Raw genomic sequence first — 18,584 nt, forward strand, 5'->3', positions numbered from 1 at the left:
AACGGCAATTTTAAAAAATTATGCTAATGAGCCAGAAAGGCTCTGGGGGGTGCTACCATGGCCCCTTTTTGCTGAAGCTTCACAGGCTGCTACACTGTGCAGGAGCACTTCCCACAATGCAGAGTTCTAAGAAAAGATGCTCCAGGATTGTAATTTCATGAAAATGTGCTGAAGCAGACTTTTACATTAAGAACCCCCCAAGCGCGTTCGGCTCTGCTACATCTGTGCTGTGATTCGCTCTGCTGATGCTTCTCTCATTGTTGTCTGACATTCCTCTTAGATGGGTTTATTTTTAGCCGGGGGCTATCGTGGTGGGCGCCAGCATTTGGGCCGTTTGTTCTCACAGTGAGACTCGGATTACACGGAGCGTCCGCCGTGAGAAAGAGACGTCCGATAAACATATGGGAAATTATAAATCTCGGCCGACCCAGACCTGCACAGGTAACGGATCACACGGTATACCTTCCTGCAGGACATTGTTATAGGGTCTTCTGGTATGGGTGGAGGGTGGTCATGGGGGGCCACATCCCTTAGACCCCTTATTATGCAGAGACCTGTGACCTCTCTATAGGATGCTACCTGTCTATAGGGACCAGTGACCTCTCTATAGGAGGATACCTGTATATAGGTACCTGTGACCTCTCTATAGGATGCTACCTGTCTATAGGGACCAGTGACCTCTCTATAGGAGGATACCTGTATATAGGTACCTGTGACCTCTCTATAGGATGATACCTGTCTATAGGGACCAGTGACCTCTCTATAGGATGATACCTGTCTATAGGGACCAGTGACCTCTCTATAGGATGATACCTGTCTATAGGGACCTGTGACCTCTCTATAGGATGATACCTGTCTATAGGGACCAGTGACCTCTCTATATGATGATACCTGTCTATAGGGACCAGTGACCTCTCTATAGGATGATACCGGTCTATAGGGACCAGTGACCTCTCTATAGGATGATACCTGTCTATAGGGACCTGTGACCTCTCTATAGGATGATACCTGTCTATAGGGACCAGTGATCTCTCTATAGGATGATACCTGTCTATAGGGACCTGTGACCTCTCTATAGGATGATACCTGTCTATAGGGACCAGTGACCTCTCTATAGAATGATACCTGTCTATAGGGACCAGTGACCTCTCTATAGGATGATACCGGTCTATAGGGACCAGTGACCTCTCTATAGGATGATACCTGTCTATAGGGACCAGTGACCGCTCTATAGGATGATACCTGTTTATAGGGACCAGTGACCTCTCTATAGGAGTGGATGAGTCTGTTCTATAGAGACGTGAGCCTAGATGATGCTCATAGAAGTTTATGGACCCCTGTGACCAGGGGTGGATAATAACTGCCCTTGGCCCGGGGATGTAGGAATATTATTGCCCCTACAAGTCTGGAATCACTTCCTACATCTGGGACTAGAATCAGCTTCTTGGGGAATGGAGGATGAGCCCCTTCTGCTGCTTTCAATCTGAGGTTTCAGGACCATTGGAGGAGCTTCAAAGGTCCTGAAAGGCTCTTGTGTACATGTGTATTGAATGTGATATATATATATATATATATATATATATATATATATATATATATATATATCATTACAGGCTGGAGAGTCTATATAATGTCTGTGGATACCTATGGGATATATCTATAGAGACCCGGGAGTCTCAGTGATGTCTATAGAGACCCGGTGGCCTACGTGATGTCTATAGAGACCCGGTGGCCTATGTGATGTCTATAGAGACCCGGTGGCCTATGTGATGTCTATAGAGACCCGGTGGCCTATGTGATGTCTATAGAGACCCGGTGGCCTATGTGATGTCTATAGAGACCCGGTGGCCTATGTGATGTCTATAGAGACCCGGTGGCCTATGTGATGTCTATAGAGACCCGGTGGCCTATGTGATGTCTATAGAGACTCGGGAGCCTATGTGATGTCTATAGAGACCCGGTAGCCTATGTGATGTCTATAGAGACCCGGTAGCCTATGTGATGTCTATAGAGACCCGGTAGCCTATGTGATGTCTATAGAGACCCGGGAGCCTATGTGATGTCTATAGAGACCCGGGAGCCTATGTGATGTCTATAGAGACCCGGGAGCCTATGTGATGTCTATAGAGACCTGTGAGCCTATGTGATGTCTATAGAGACCTGTGAGCCTATGTGATGTCTATAGAGACCGGGGAGCCTATGTGATGTCTATAGAGACCTGTGAGCCTATGTGATGTCTATAGAGACCTGTGAGCCTATGTGATGTCTATAGAGACCCCGGAGCCTATGTGATGTCTATAGAGACCCCGGAGCCTATGTGATGTCTATAGAGACCCGGGAGCCTATGTGATGTCTATAGAGACCCGGGAGCCTATGTGATGTCTATAGAGACCCGGGAGCCTATGTGATGTCTATAGATACCTGGGAGCCTATGTGATGTATATAGAGACCCGGGAGCCTATGTGATGTCTATAGAGACCCGGGAGCCTATGTGATGTCTATAGAGACCTGGGAGCCTATGTGATGTCTATAGAGACCTGGGAGCCTATGTGATGTCTATAGAGACCTGGGAGCCTATGTGATGTCTATAGAGACCTTTAAAATGAAGCCCGGACTGTGATATTGTTGCTTTTTGTTCTAGATGAGTGGAAGAAGAAGGTGAGTGAGTCGTATCAGGTGATTGTGGAGAGACTGGACGATGACCTTCACATCAAGGAGCTGGAGCTCGGGGAACTCACCTTGGTATTCAGGTAACGTCTCTGGGCTCTTCTGTGTTACCAATGAAATGTAGCAGGGTCGAGTTTGTCTTTTGGCACAACTCATTGTCATAGGCCAATAGTTTTACATGGAACTACAGAAACTTATAAGATTGTGTTCACACTGCAAACAATATGAGAGATGGACACAATCAGCCTGACCCTTCTGCCTTACCCCCGGTTGTAAGATGTAGATAAAATCAATGTCCTCCTTCTGGGACTTAGCTCCAGGCAGAACCAGTTTCCTTTTCGGTAAATCATCTGGACAACCAGTTTCCATCTTCTTCTGGGTATATACTCTGGACAGAATTAGTCTCCTTCCCCTTCTGGTTGGAGGCTCTTGAAAGAACAAGTCTTTTTCTACTTCAGGGTGTATAACGTGGAGAGAATCGATCTCACGCTGCTTCTGGGTATTTACTCTGGACAGGATCTCTGGAAATAGTCTCCTTCTCATTCTGGGTGTGTACTTTGAAGGAATCAGTCTACTTCTCCATCTGGGTGTATACTCAGAACATCAGTCTTCTGGGTTTATGCTGTGGACAGTATCAGTCTCCTTCTTCCTCCCGGTATACACTCTGACCAGAATCAGTCTCCTTATCCTTCTGGATATAGAATTGGGAAAGAATCAGTCTGTTCTCCTTCGAGGCATATGTTTTGGACAGAATCTGAGTTTATAATGTGCATCAGTCCCGTTATCCCTCTGCATATATACTCTGAACAAAATCACTCTCCTTCACCCTCTGGGTATACACTCTGGAAATTATCAGTCTCCTTCTCCTGCTGGATGTAGACTTGGGAAAGAATCAGTCTGCTTCTCCTACTGGGTGTTTAGAGAAGGGATAGAATTAGTTGCCTTTCCTCTCTAGGAATAAGATTTGGTTAGAGGAAGTCACTTCCTTCTTCTGTGTCTTCTTCATACTTTCTCACTGCTATGTTTTCTTGGCTGTACATCTATGTAAGGCAGAGGCTCGACTCCTTCCCTGGCGAGCAGGGGAAATGCTATTCCTATTGGCTGCCGTACAGAGGTAAAGTCTGCAGAGACTTGGCTGTAAGAGAGTGACTGAGCATGTCCGTCCACCAGCACTCATCCCGTCAGGTGGACGTGCATGTTACTATACACTCCAGACACTAGGTGGTGTCATATAATAGAAGTAAATGATTGGACTCAGTCTCCGGTGATAACCACTGATCCTCATCCTACCAGGGCCACTCAGACATGCTGATATGATAACTACACTAGATAGGGGCTGCTATTAAAGGGATTGTTTAAAATTTGATAAACACTAAATCTAGTATGTCTAAAACAGCAGCACATCAGCCTACAGGTTGTTTCTGGTATTGCAGTTGCATTAGTGACCTCAGGTCAGCCGCAGTATAAGACTGACCCAGCACAGCGGTGCCGTTATCAGACAGACATGGGGTGCAATCAAAGGATCTGTCTACACAACACACTCGGCTCTGCTGCACCTGTAGTCATGCAGTGTTGTTATTCTGGACGTTCCCGACTCTTCCCCACCCTGGGAGAGGCCAATGCAGATTTTAATGTTTCACACTAAATCACAGACACGGAGGAACTGAAAAAATAAATCCTGCTCCAATCTCAAGGCTGAGAGAAACCAGGAGGTTAATACCAAATCTACACTCAAACCTCAACACAGCGAATTCCAGAGAAGAAAGAGGAAAGTGCAGAGAAGCCGAAGATCTGGAGGGAAATCAGAAGATTTAAACAGTAATAAAAATATATATGGCCTGATATAATATAACTGAGGATCAGTACAGGATAAGTAATGTCATGTATGTACACAGTGACTGCACCAGCAGCAGAATAGTGAGTGCAGCTCTGGGGTATAATACAGGATGTAACTCAGGATCAGTACAGGATAAGTAATGTCATGTATGTACACAGTGACTGCACCAGCAGCAGAATAGTGAGTGCAGCTCTGGGGTATAATACAGGATGTAACTCAGGATCAGTACAGGATAAGTAATGTCATGTATGTACACAGTGACTGCACCAGCAGCAGAATATTGAGTGCAGCTCTGGGGTATAATACAGGATGTAACTCAGGATCAGTATAGGATAAGTAATGTCATGTATGTACACAGTGACTGCACCAGCAGCAGAATAGTGAGTGCAGCTCTGGAGTATAGTGCAGGATGTAACTCAGGATCAGTACAGGATAAGTAATGACATGTATGTACACAGTGACTGCACCAGCAGCAGAATAGTGAGTGCAGCTCTGGAGTATAATACAGGATGTAACTCAGGATCAGTACAGGATAAGTAATGTCATGTATGTACACAGTGACTGCACCAGCAGCAGAATAGTGAGTGTAGCTCTGGAGTATAATACAGGATGTAACTCAGGATCAGTACAGGATAAGTAATGTCATGTATGTACACAGTGACTGCACCAGCAGCAGCATAGTGAGTGCAGCTCTGGGGTATAATACAGGATGTAACTCGGGATCAGTACAGGATAAGTAATGTCATGTATGTACACAGTGACTGCACCAGCAGCAGAATAGTGAGTGCAGCTCTGGAGTATAATACAGGATGTAACTCAGGATCAGTACAGGATAAGTAATGTCATGTATGTACACAGTGACTGCACCAGCAGAATAGTGAGTGCAGCTCTGGGGTATAATACAGGATGTAACTCAGGATCAGTACAGGATAAGTAATGTCATGTATGTACACAGTGACTGCACCAGCAGCAGAATAGTGAGTGCAGCTCTGGGGTTTAATACAGGATGTAACTCAGGATCAGTACAGGATAAGTAATGTCATGTATGTACACAGTGACTGCACCAGCAGCAGAATAGTGAGTGCAGCTCTGGGGTATAATACAGGATGTAACTCAGGATCAGTATAGGATAAGTAATGTCATGTATGTACACAGTGACTGCACCAGCAGCAGAATAGTGAGTGCAGCTCTGGAGTATAATACAGGATGTAACTCAGGATCAGTACAGGATAAGTAATGTCATGTATGTACACAGTGACTGCACCAGCAGCAGAATAGTGAGTGCAGCTCTGGGGTATAATACAGGATGTAACTCAGGATCAGTACAGGATAAGTAATGTCATGTATGTACACAGTGACTGCACCAGCAGCAGAATATTGAGTGCAGCTCTGGGGTATAATACAGGATGTAACTCAGGATCAGTATAGGATAAGTAATGTCATGTATGTACACAGTGACTGCACCAGCAGCAGAATAGTGAGTGCAGCTCTGGAGTATAGTGCAGGATGTAACTCAGGATCAGTACAGGATAAGTAATGTCATGTATGTACACAGTGACTGCACCAGCAGCAGAATAGTGAGTGCAGCTCTGGAGTATAATACAGGATGTAACTCAGGATCAGTACAGGATAAGTAATGTCAAGTATGTACACAGTGACTGCACCAGCAGCAGAATAGTGAGTGTAGCTCTGGAGTATAATACAGGATGTAACTCAGGATCAGTACAGGATAAGTAATGTCATGTATGTACACAGTGACTGCACCAGCAGCAGAATAGTGAGTGCAGCTCTGGGGTATAATACAGGATGTAACTCAGGATCAGTACAGGATAAGTAATGTCATGTATGTACACAGTGACTGCACCAGCAGCAGCATAGTGAGTGCAGCTCTGGGGTATAATACAGGATGTAACTCGGGATCAGTACAGGATAAGTAATGTCATGTATGTACACAGTGACTGCACCAGCAGCAGAATAGTGAGTGCAGCTCTGGTGTATAATACAGGATGTAACTCAGGATCAGTACAGGATAAGTAATGTCATGTATGTACACAGTGACTGCACCAGCAGCAGAATAGTGAGTGCAGCTCTGGAGTATAATACAGGATGTAACTCAGGATCAGTACAGGATAAGTAATGTCATGTATGTACACAGTGACTGCACCAGCAGCAGAATAGTGAGTGCAGCTCTGGGGTATAATACAGGATGTAACTCAGGATCAGTACAGGATAAGTAATGTCATGTATGTACACAGTGACTGCACCAGCAGCAGAATAGTGAGTGCAGCTCTGGGGTATAATACAGGATGTAACTCAGGATCAGTACAGGATAAGTAATGTCATGTATGTACACAGTGACTGCACCAGCAGCAGAATAGTGAGTGCAGCTCTGGAGTATAATACAGGATGTAACTCAGGATCAGTACAGGATAAGTAATGTCAAGTATGTACACAGTGACTGCACCAGCAGCAGAATAGTGAGTGTAGCTCTGGAGTATAATACAGGATGTAACTCAGGATCAGTACAGGATAAGTAATGTCATGTATGTACACAGTGACTGCACCAGCAGCAGAATAGTGAGTGCAGCTCTGGGGTATAATACAGGATGTAACTCAGGATCAGTACAGGATAAGTAATGTCATGTATGTACACAGTGACTGCACCAGCAGCAGCAAAGTGAGTGCAGCTCTGGGGTATAATACAGGATGTAACTCGGGATCAGTACAGGATAAGTAATGTCATGTATGTACACAGTGACTGCACCAGCAGCAGAATAGTGAGTGCAGCTCTGGTGTATAATACAGGATGTAACTCAGGATCAGTACAGGATAAGTAATGTCATGTATGTACACAGTGACTGCACCAGCAGCAGAATAGTGAGTGCAGCTCTGGAGTATAATACAGGATGTAACTCAGGATCAGTACAGGATAAGTAATGTCATGTATGTACACAGTGACTGCACCAGCAGCAGAATAGTGAGTGCAGCTCTGGGGTATAATACAGGATGTAACTCAGGATCAGTACAGGATAAGTAATGTCATGTATGTACACAGTGACTGCACCAGCAGCAGAATAGTGAGTGCAGCTCTGGGGTATAATACAGGATGTAACTCGGGATCAGTACAGGATAAGTAATGTCATGTATGTACACAGTGACTGCACCAGCAGCAGAATAGTGAGTGCAGCTCTGGTGTATAATACAGGATGTAACTCAGGATCAGTACAGGATAAGTAATGTCATGTATGTACACAGTGACTGCACCAGCAGCAGAATAGTGAGTGCAGCTCTGGGGTATAATACAGGATGTAACCCAGGATCAGTACAGGATAAGTAATGTCATGTATGTACTGTGACTGCACCAGCAGCAGAATAGTGAGTGCAGCTCTGGAGTATAATACAGGATGTAACTCAGGATCAGTACAGGATAAGTAATGCCATGTATGTACACAGTGACTGCACCAGCAGCAGAATAGTGAGTGCAGCTCTGGGGTATAATACAGGATGTAACCCAGGATCAGTACACGATAATTAATGTCATGTATGTACAGTGACTGCACCAGCAGCAGAATAGTGAGTGCAGCTCTGGAGTATAATACAGGATGTAACTCAGGATCAGTGCAGGATAAGTAATGTCATATATGTACACAGTGACTGCACCAGCAGCAGAATAGTGAGTGCAGAACACAATTAGAGACATGTCTGGAGATATTGTTGTGTATTTCCTGTATTGGGACAGTAGGGGGCGATGTGCAGACGGTGATTTGTGGGATGTCGCGGTTAATTACCCTGTAATGATGCGGGTGAGATATTATTTCCATTAGCGCTGATGCAGACTGTGGTGTAATATTATATAACAATCCTTATTGGCGAGAGAATAAATATTCCAATGAGTTTATGAAGGATTCGCTATGAATTCTCCTCGGAACGTCTCACACATCCGGAATTTTGATTGTTGAACAATTAAATTAGGTTTCATCATTTACATGAGAAATGTTCAAGTTATAAAAGTTGTTGAGTCTGAATTTGGCTTCTATTTATCTCCAAACTTTTACAAGGAGGAATTAAAGGGGATGTTTTTAAACAGCGCCCCCGGAGGCTCGGTGTGGTATTGCAGGCAGCTGAAAACGTTACTTGTGTTTTTTTTAATTTTCTGCAAAAGTAAATTCAAAGAGAAGGAAAACTTGCAGGAAATGGTTAACTCCTCGCCTTCCCACGCAGTGAACGTGAGGCTGATGAGAGGGAGGGCAGCGCCGGCCGCTCCTGGCACTTACTATGGAGGATGAATGGGAATATTGAAAAGGTTGCAGGATCCCGCAGCCGCTCGCTGTATGTCCTGATAATGTCACATCCCGGGAGGATTCAGCTGCTACATTACTTCTCTTTCTGTAAGTTGTATCTACAACAAAATGCGAACTATATCCATCTACTCTATATGATACAGATATTATCCAAGAACAGAGAACAGAGCCAACACCGGAATACAGATACACAATGTAACCACCTCCTGATTATACTGTAATGTAAGTGTATACTAGTAGTAGTACATAGGGGGCAGTATTATAGTAGTTATATCCCTGTACATAGGGGGCAGTATTATAGTAGTTATATCCCTGTACATAGGGGGCAGTATTATAGTAGTTATATCCCTGTACATAGGGGGCAGTATTATAGTAGTTATATTCCTGTACATAGGGGGTAGTATTATAGTAGTTATATCCCTGTACATAGGGGGCAGTATTATAGTAGTTATATTCTTGTACATAGGGGGCAGTATTATAGTAGTTATATTCCTGTACATAGGGGGCAGTATTATAGTAGTTATATTCCTGTACATAGGGGGCAGTATTATAGTAGTTATATTCCTGTACATAGGGGGGAGTATTGTAGTAGTTATATTCCTGTACATAGGGGGCAGTATTATAGTAGTTATATTCCTGTACATAGGGGGCAGTATTATAGTAGTTATATTCCTGTACATAGGGGGCAGTATTATAGTAGTTATATTCTTGTACATAGGGGGCAGTATTATAGTAGTTATATTCTTGTACATAGGGGGCAGTATTATAGTAGTTATATTCCTGTACATAGGGGGCAGTATTATAGTAGTTATATTCCTGTACATAGGGGGCAGTATTATAGTAGTTATATTCTTGTACATAGGGGGCAGTATTATAGTAGTTATATTCTTGTACATAGGGGGCAGTATTATAGTAGTTATATTCCTGTACATAAGGGGCAGTATTATAGTAGTTATATTCCTGTACATAGGGGGCAGTATTATAGTAGTTATATTCCTGTACATAGGGGGCAGTATTATAGTAGTTATATTCCTGTACATAGGGGGCAGTATTATAGTAGATATATTCTTGTACATAGGGGGCAGTATTATAGTAGTTATATTCTTGTACATAGGGGGCAGTATTATAGTAGTTATATTCCTGTACATAGGGGGCAGTATTATAGTAGTTATATTCTTGTACATAGGGACAGTATTATAGTAGTTATATTCCTGTACATAGGCGGCAGTATTATAGTAGTTATATTCTTGTACATAGGGGGCAGTATTATAGTAGTTATATTCCTGTACATAGGGGGCAGTATTATAGTAGTATATTCTTGTACATAGGGGGAAGTATTATAGGAGTTATATTCCTGTACATAGGGGGCAGTATTATAGTAGTTATATCACTGTACATAGGGGGCAGTATTATAGTAGTTATATTCCTGTACATAGGGGGCAGTAATATAGTATTTATATTCTTGTACATAGGGGGCAGTATTATAGTAGTTATATTCCTGTACATAGGGGGCAGTATTATAGTAGTATATTCTTGTACATAGGGGGAAGTATTATAGGAGTTATATTCCTGTACATAGGGGGCAGTATTATAGTAGATTTAGTCTTGTACATAGGGGGCGGTATTATAGTAGTTATATTCCTGTACATAGGGGGCAGTATTATAGTAGATTTAGTCTTGTACATAGGGGGCAGTATTATAGTAATTATATTATTGTACATAGGGGGCAGTATTATAGTATTTATATTCTTGTACATAGGGGGCAGTATTATAGTAGTTATATTCTTGTACATAGGGAGCAGTATTATAGTAGTTATATTCTAGTACATAGGGGGCAGTTTTATAGTAGTTATATTCCTGTACATAGGGGGCAGTATTATAGTAGTTATATTCCTGTACATAGGGAGCAGTATTATAGTAGTTATATTCTTGTACATAGGGGGCAGTATTATAGTAGTTATATTCTAGTACATAGGGGCAATATTATAGTAGTTATATTCTAGTACATAGGGGGCAGTTTTATAGTAGTTATATTCCTGTACATAGGGGGCAGTATTATAGTAGTTATATTCCTGTACATAGGGAGCAGTATTATAGTAGTTATATTCTTGTACATAGGGGGCAGTATTATAGTAGTTATATTCTAGTACATAGGGGCAATATTATAGTAGTTATATTCCTGTACATAGGGGGCAGTATTATAGTAGTTATATTCCTGTACATAGGGGGCAGTGTTATAGTAGTTATATTCCTGTACATAGGGGCAGTATTATAGTAGTTATATTCCTGTACATAGGGGGCAGTATTATAGTAGTTATATTCTTGTACATAGGGGGCAGTATTATAGTAGTTATATTCTTGTACATAGGGGGCAGTATTATAGTAGTTATATTCTTGTACATAGGGGGCAGTATTATAGTAGTTATATTCTTGTACATAGGGGGCAGTATTATAGTAGTTATATTCTTGTACATAGGGGGCAGTATTATAGTAGTTATATTCTTGTACATAGGGGGCAGTATTATAGTAGTTATATTCCTGTACATGGGGGGCAGTATTATAGTAGTTATATTCCTGTACATAGGGGGCAGTATTATAGTAGTTATATTCTTGTACATAGGGGCCAGTATTATAGTAGTTATATTCCTGTACATAGGGAGCAGTATTATAGTAGTTATATTCCTGTACATAGGGAGCAGAATTATGGTAGTTATATTCCTGTACATAGGGGGCAGTATTATAGTAGTTATATTCTAGTACATAGGGGGCAGTATTATAGTAGTTATATTCCTGTACATAGGGGGCAGTATTATAGTAGTTATATTCTTGTACATAGGGGGCAGTATTATAGTAGTTATATTCCAGTACATAGGGGGCAGTATTATAGTAGTTATATCCCTGTACATAGGGGCAGTATTATAGTAGTTATATTCCTGTACATAGGGGGCAGTATTATAGTAGTTATATTCCTGTACATAGGGGGCAGTATTATAGTAGTTATATTCCTGTACATAGGGGGCAGTATTATAGTAGTTATATTCCTGTACATAGGGGCAGTATTATAGTAGTTATATTCCTGTACATAGGGGGCAGTATTATAGTAGTTATATTCCTGTACATAGGGGGCAGTATTATAGTAGTTATATTCCTGTACATAGGGGACAGTATTATAGTAGTTATATTCCTGTACATAGGGGGCAGTATTATAGTAGTTATATATTCCTGTACATAGGGAGCAGTATTATAGTAGTTATATTCCTGTACATAGGGAGCAGTATTATAGTAGTTATATTCCTGAACATAGGGGGCAGTATTATAGTAGTTATAGGAATCAAAAAAAGAAGAGGAAAATCGGGAAACCGGCACTCATGAAAAAAGGTCCAAGGGTAAGCGACTCTTTAAAAACATGTGGAAGCATTTATTTAGAAAAATATTTTAAAACACTGCTGAATAGCATGGAAAAACATGGACACAGCAATAGACAGTGTGACACGGAAAAAAAGGGGGGGGGGGGATAGCAGAGGTAACGCGTTTCGGACTCTATTCACTACAATCTCCACTACAACCAACTACAACAAAAGGGTGAGCCGTTACCAGAATTTTGTTTTTCCTTTTTCTATGTATTATAGTAGTTATATTCCTGTACATAGGGGGCAGTATTATAGTAGTTATATTCCTGTACATAGGGGGCAGTATTATAGCAGTTATATTCCTGTACATAGGGGGCAGTATTATAGTAGTTATATCCCTGTACATAGGGGGCAGTATTATAGTAGTTATATTCCTGTACATAGGGAGCAGTATTATAGTAGTTATATTCCTGTACATAGGGGGCAATTTTTATTAGTAGAAACATACAAAATACATGGTACATTCCAATCAGAATTTAACAGAAATCATACATTGAAATTAATAAATAAATGTATAATAAGTAACTTAAATGTCCATCATTGGTTAAAGGTAAAAGGATTAAACATAATTACACGATGCATTAGTCCAAACATATATTCCTACATAACTTCCTATTCCCATCTCTTTTTCCTATCTCTATGGATCGGATCCACCTGAGCTCAGACATGATGAGTGTGACTGCTGTCATGTGCTGGAAGGTCTCGCTGTGGATTGAGACTCGGGTCCTGTTGTGCCAGTGGTAATACTTAATGATGGTTATAATGAGGTACATGGTCACCCGGTCAATGTCCGTTATATGTGGTGTTACCCCATAGATGATATCTGGGTATCTGAGAGACAGTAGACGTGGTATATTCAGCCTGCGGGACACCTCCTCCCATATCTGCCTCCCTCCCTGGCACTCGGTGGTAAAGTGCTCCATAGTCTCCTCCTGCTGACATCCTAGGGGGCACATACGGTCAGAGACGCTCAGGAATTTTAAATTGCCCCTAACAAAGAGCTTCCCATGCAGAGATAACCAAGCGATGTCAAATAATTTTGCAGGAAGCCTAGGACTATTCAGAAACTTCAGACTCTCCTGCAGGGCGGTCGTCGTGCAGTCCCTCAAAGCTGGCTGTACTGTATAGTAGGTCTTACAGATATTAGTGTACAGCTCCTTCCTGGTCCTACTCTCCAGATAGGTCTTATCTATTCTCCACTTTTCCATGCACCTGAGACCATACTCCAGATACTGGGGGAGGAAGCCAGGAGTCCATCGGCCCCTCTTGAGACTGCCGCCTCGCACCCAAGACTCTGCAAAAGGCAATATCCAGTCCCTGACACTACTTACCCACAGGAGACCATTATTTGAGTCCAGGCAACCAAAATTGACTTTCAGAAACATGGAGTCAAAGAAAACCCTTGGATTTAACATATCCAGCCCACCCTCTCTCCTCTGCAGGTAGGTGATCCCTCTTTTTACTGGGTTCAACCTGTTCCCCCATAAAAGCTGGAAGAACAGGCTAAAGAGCCTAGCGGAGAAAGATTCTGGCAAAGGAAAGACGACAGAGACGTAGAGGAAGACATGGACCAGGTAAGTCTTCAGCAGAGTAACCCTTTCTCTATAGGTCAGCCTCCAGTTCTTCCATCGCTGAACCTTTGCATTTCCGGTTTCCAACTTCTCTTCCCAATTTAGTTTGGCATTATCTTCCCTCCCAAATTTCACCCCAAGGATTTTAATATGGGTGGAAGCCTTGGCGAACTGTGGCAGATCAAAGCCAGGAGCAGTATCCAATGTCCAGAAAGCTTGACTCTTCTCAAGGTTGACCAGAGACCCGGAGGCCTCTGAGTAACTTCTGATGGCTGCAGATAACATCTCCACCTCATGAGGTTCAGATATCACCACAGTCACATCATCCGCGTAGGCGACTACCCTCAAAGGCAAGCAACGGGGGACCGGCACCCCCCCGAAAATCACACCGCTGCAGTGATCGCAGAAACAAGTCTATGGCAAACACATACAGCAGTGGACTCAGAGGACAACCTTGTCTCACCCCAGCCTCTACCCCGAAAGTGTCCCCCTGCCAACCATTGATCAGAGGAAAGCTCTTCGCCTCTCTGTACAAAGTTCTCAGCCAATCTATAAATTGTCCCGGAATACCGTACTTTGACAAAGTGGCCCATAGATAGTCGTGATCAACCCTGTCAAAGGCTTTAGCCTGGTCCAGACCTACAACATATCTCCCACACCTCAGAGCTTTACATCTCTCAAACATCTCCCTTATCGAGATGACTGCTCCAGAGATGTTCCGCCCTCTTACTGTGCCGTACTGAGAGCCTGCCAACAGTGCCGGGGACAAACAGACTAATCTAGAGAATAGAATTTTTGCCAGAATTTTCCTGTCGACATTCAAGAGGGCGATCGGCCTCCAGTTCTTGATGTGACTAGGCTCTTTACCTTTGGACAGCAGAATAAGGGAGGACACTCTCATGGATGGAGGCATCAGGTGATTCTCTAGACAATTTGTAAATATATCCACAAGGATCGGAGCTAAGAGGTCTTTAAACTTTTTATAGAATTCTGCTGTTATCCCATCTGGTCCTGGTGCCTTCTTCAGATGTAACTTATCAATGGCCTCTTTAACCTCCTCCTCTGTTATTTCTGCTGTGAAAGGAGAAAAGTCCAAATCTTTAGTGTCAGGACCTGGAGTTGCCTCCAAGAATTGAGCCATTTTCTCTTTATCCAAAACCTTTTTCTGAAATAATTCAGCATAGTAGGATCTCACCACCCCCAGGATACCCTCCCGAGATTCCTGTAAAACTCCCTGGGAGTCAGTGAGACCTGTGATCGATTTCTTGGCCACACGTTCCCGGCAATTTTCATACATATCAGGGACGCCTAGAGTCCCGTAATCTCTTTCTATTACCAGGGACGTGTGGCAGCTGTACTGATACTGCTTTATCTCAGATTTCAGTCGGTCAATATTTTGTTTGTCATCCCCACCCGCCGAATACAGTGACTCCAATTCTTTCCGCAGCTTCAGATACTGGCTGTACTTACTCTTACCCTTTTTCACTGACAGTCTCCTTAAGAGGGACCTGATCTCCTCCTTGACGTTCTCCCACCAGTCAGATATGTTTTCATAGAAGTCCTGTCTCTGGAGCTGGTCCTGAAAAAGGGAGTGGACACAGTTCTGGACATATACATCATCCAGGATGCTGGAATTAAGCCTCCATAACCCCCGTCCAATATCAGAGCGGTTAGTGGCGCCTAGGTGAAACAGTAGGACAAGATGGTCAGAATATGGAACGACCCTCTCAATCATCCCACTAACAGTCTCTGAAGGACTTACAAACGCCATGTCAATTCTACTGTTCCTGTCAGCACATGTGTAGGTATATTTAGGTTTCCTCCCGTCCAGGGTGAATACATCACATAGATGGGCCTGTGATACGATGTTCTGTAGTACTTTTGAGTCTCTGACCACTGCTCTGCCCGAGGACCTGTCACCCGATGTCATGGTAACATTAAAGTCGCCCGCCAATACTAAAGGGATCGAGGTAAAAAGATATTGTTTTACCTCATTAAACAGCTGGATTCTCTCAGTCACTGTCTGTGGGCCATAGATGTTAATCAGCCGGAGCCGCCTACCATGGATGGTCACTTCCAGCACCAGGCACCTCCCCATAGCGACCTCCGTCAGCCTGTGCACCGTCACGTCTGTGGTGTTAAACAGTATGGCGACCCTGGCGTACGGCTCCACAGCCAGTGACCAGTAAGAAGGACCAGACCGCCACTCACGCTCAGCCTCACGGAGATGCCCTAAGGTGGTCAGACGGGTCTCCTGCAGGAAGATGACATCCGCGCCCAGATATCTCAGGTGGTCATATACAGCGTGTCTGGTCCTTCTTACTTTAATGCTGTTGACATTGCTAGAAGCAACTTTTAGAGAGAACCCAGCCATCACAATGAGAAAAAGCAGAGCAGTGACCCCCATCATCATGAGTCAGAGTCAAAGTCCCCCTGTCTTCCACCTGTCTCCATGTCTGACTCCACAGCGGTATCTTCAGGAGGGGGCTTCTTCTTAGTTGGGGGGTCCCCTGTGTCCACCTCACACTCATTATCAATGCGCTGTAACTCGCGCTCATAATCACCTTCTGACTCAGACAGAACATCATATCTGTTAGATAGGACCATGACCCCGGTATCACCACTGGACTTTTTCCTGGTTTTTGGACCTAAATTGCTTTCTTCCTCTGGTTTACGGGAGGACTTATCTTTTTTCTTTCTTTTATTTTTTTTTACCTCCTCATATTCACCAGGAGCTACAGAGGTGGCTGCCTGAGGCTGCTCCTGAGTTACCACCCCCAAACTCCCCTGAGCACCATCCGACATCTGAGGTGCTGGTACAGCATCACCTGACCCCTGTACCTCCCGCCTGGTCAAAATTTGCCCTGACACCAAGGCCTCCTCCTCTAAGGCGTCTGCCTCCTGCACCATCTCATCATCAGAGAAGTCTCTGGCGATGTTATGCCAGGCTTCCGGGCAGTCCTTGTGCGGGTGGCCCATCTCTCCACAGAGGTTACATTTCACCTTCTCACAGGTGGCGCTGAGATGACCGACCTCCCCGCACAGGTTACACTTCACCACTGTACATATATTGGCCACGTGCCCAATCTTACCGCACTTGAAGCACTTTCTTGGTTGCCCGGGATAAAAGCAGACACCTTTCTCTCTCCCTATGAAGAAGCTGTTGGGGAGGTGCAGGGTGATATTATTGTACTGCCTCAGTTTTACCAGAACCTTCCACCCACCAGTCCAGATGCCGTCGGCGTCTCTGTTCTTAGTGAGGTCAGACACCAGATCACAATGGCGCCTGAGCCACACTATAATATCCTGAGGGGGAACAGACTCGTTCCAGAATATCACATTGACCACCACAGTACCTGGCCTGGATATGGGGACAAACACGAACTTACTCCACCCGTCCTTATCCCTGAACCGGGGGAGTTTATCCCAGAACCTATCCAGACTAGACATGAGCTTAAAGCTGACATCGTAGCCCTGTCTGTCTGGTAGGTTTATGACCGCCAGGATATCATCAGGCGTGAACCCCATCTGGCTGCACAGGAGATCCCGCACCACAAACCTCCTATCTGGGAGATCTTCCTTGGTGCCCCTGTTTTTAAAGCGCACCACGTTCCTCCTCTTAAACGCCTGCCCTGTGTAGTGTGCGCTAGAGGTGAAGGAGGGAGCGCCGCGGCTCCAGGCGTTTCTGGGGGGTTCCTGATGGGGCTCACTCCGGGTATTGGGGGGAGGGTCTGGGCTAGAGCGACCTGACTCAACTGGGGGGCTCGATGTTATAGGGGGGAAGTCACTTACATTATCCTGTACCCCCTTTCCCCCATCCACCTCTATGTTATCCTCAGGTGACTGCACATCCCATACAGATTGAGGGTCCCCTCCATCCCCCGACCCCTCAGGAATATCATGATGTCCGCTAGTGTCCCCAGTGTCTGCTCCAGCAGTAGAACGGTCCTGGATCACCGAATCACCCTGACACATAGGTGCATGTCCACTGTCCTGCTGCGGTGTAGTGCCTCCTGGGACTTGTGGTGCCTGTGCCTGTGCATGCTCCTGCTGCGGTGTAGTGCCTCCTGGGACTTGTGGTGCGGGTGCATGCTGCGGTGTAGTGCCTCCTGGGACATGTGGTGCCTGTGCATGCTGCGGTGTAGTGCCTCCTGGGACTTGTGGTGCGGGTGCATGCTCCTGCTGCGGTGTAGTGCCTCCTGGGACTTGTGGTGCGGGTGCATGCTCCTGATGATGGACGGCTGCAGACCTTGGCAGCTGCTGTTTTCCCTTCTCGCCCTCATGAAACACAAAGCTTGGTGCCTGCAGTATGGGACGTGTTCCTCTCTCATCAGGGGACATGCTGGACACTGACGCAGCGTCAGAGGGTCTGGACATAGATGCAATGTTCTGGCTGGCAAAGCGTTCCTTGTTCCTATAGGACTCAGACAGCGGCCCCATCTTCTCCAGGACACAGTCCATCTCTCCCACCACCACCGCCAGCTCTTTACTCAGTGAGTGCAGCTTAGAGTCATACAGGGCGCTACTCTCAGGGTGCGCAGTTTTTAGTGAGTACATGCAGTCTATTTGCATTTGCAGCATTTGTTTGTGGTGACTAAGCTCCCCCATCCTCCTTACCAGTGCTGGGATCTCCTCCGCCAACTGCAGCTCAGGCGCTCGGGTGGTCTCCTTCACCTGCCGTGCTGGTCGCTGTAGTCCTCCAGGCTGAGTGCATCCACCTGTCTCCTTCACCTGCCGTGCTGGTCGCTGTAGTCCTCCAGGCTGAGTGCATCCACCTGTCTCCTTCACCTGCCGTGCT

General features: G+C 44.6%; 1 protein-coding gene across 2 annotated transcripts in view; it reads left to right on the forward strand.

Moving 5' to 3' along the window:
• Positions 1–284: 284 nt before the first annotated feature.
• The window catches only part of TNNI3K (TNNI3 interacting kinase), a 164,798-nt gene continuing 146,498 nt past the window's right edge, over positions 285–18,584 (forward strand). Inside the window, exons 1-2 of one of the 2 annotated variants that reach the window (XM_072128309.1) lie at positions 285–441; positions 2,642–2,750. In XM_072128309.1, coding sequence (XP_071984410.1) covers positions 402–441; positions 2,642–2,750 — 149 coding nt within the window. In that variant the 5' untranslated portion in view covers positions 285–401. The remainder of the gene's footprint in view (positions 442–2,641; positions 2,751–18,584) is intronic. The other variant, XM_072128310.1, reaches the window with a different exon arrangement.

This window comes from Engystomops pustulosus, chromosome 10 (genome assembly GCF_040894005.1).
Source record: "Engystomops pustulosus chromosome 10, aEngPut4.maternal, whole genome shotgun sequence".
In the NCBI taxonomy this organism is placed as follows: domain Eukaryota; kingdom Metazoa; phylum Chordata; class Amphibia; order Anura; family Leptodactylidae; genus Engystomops; species Engystomops pustulosus.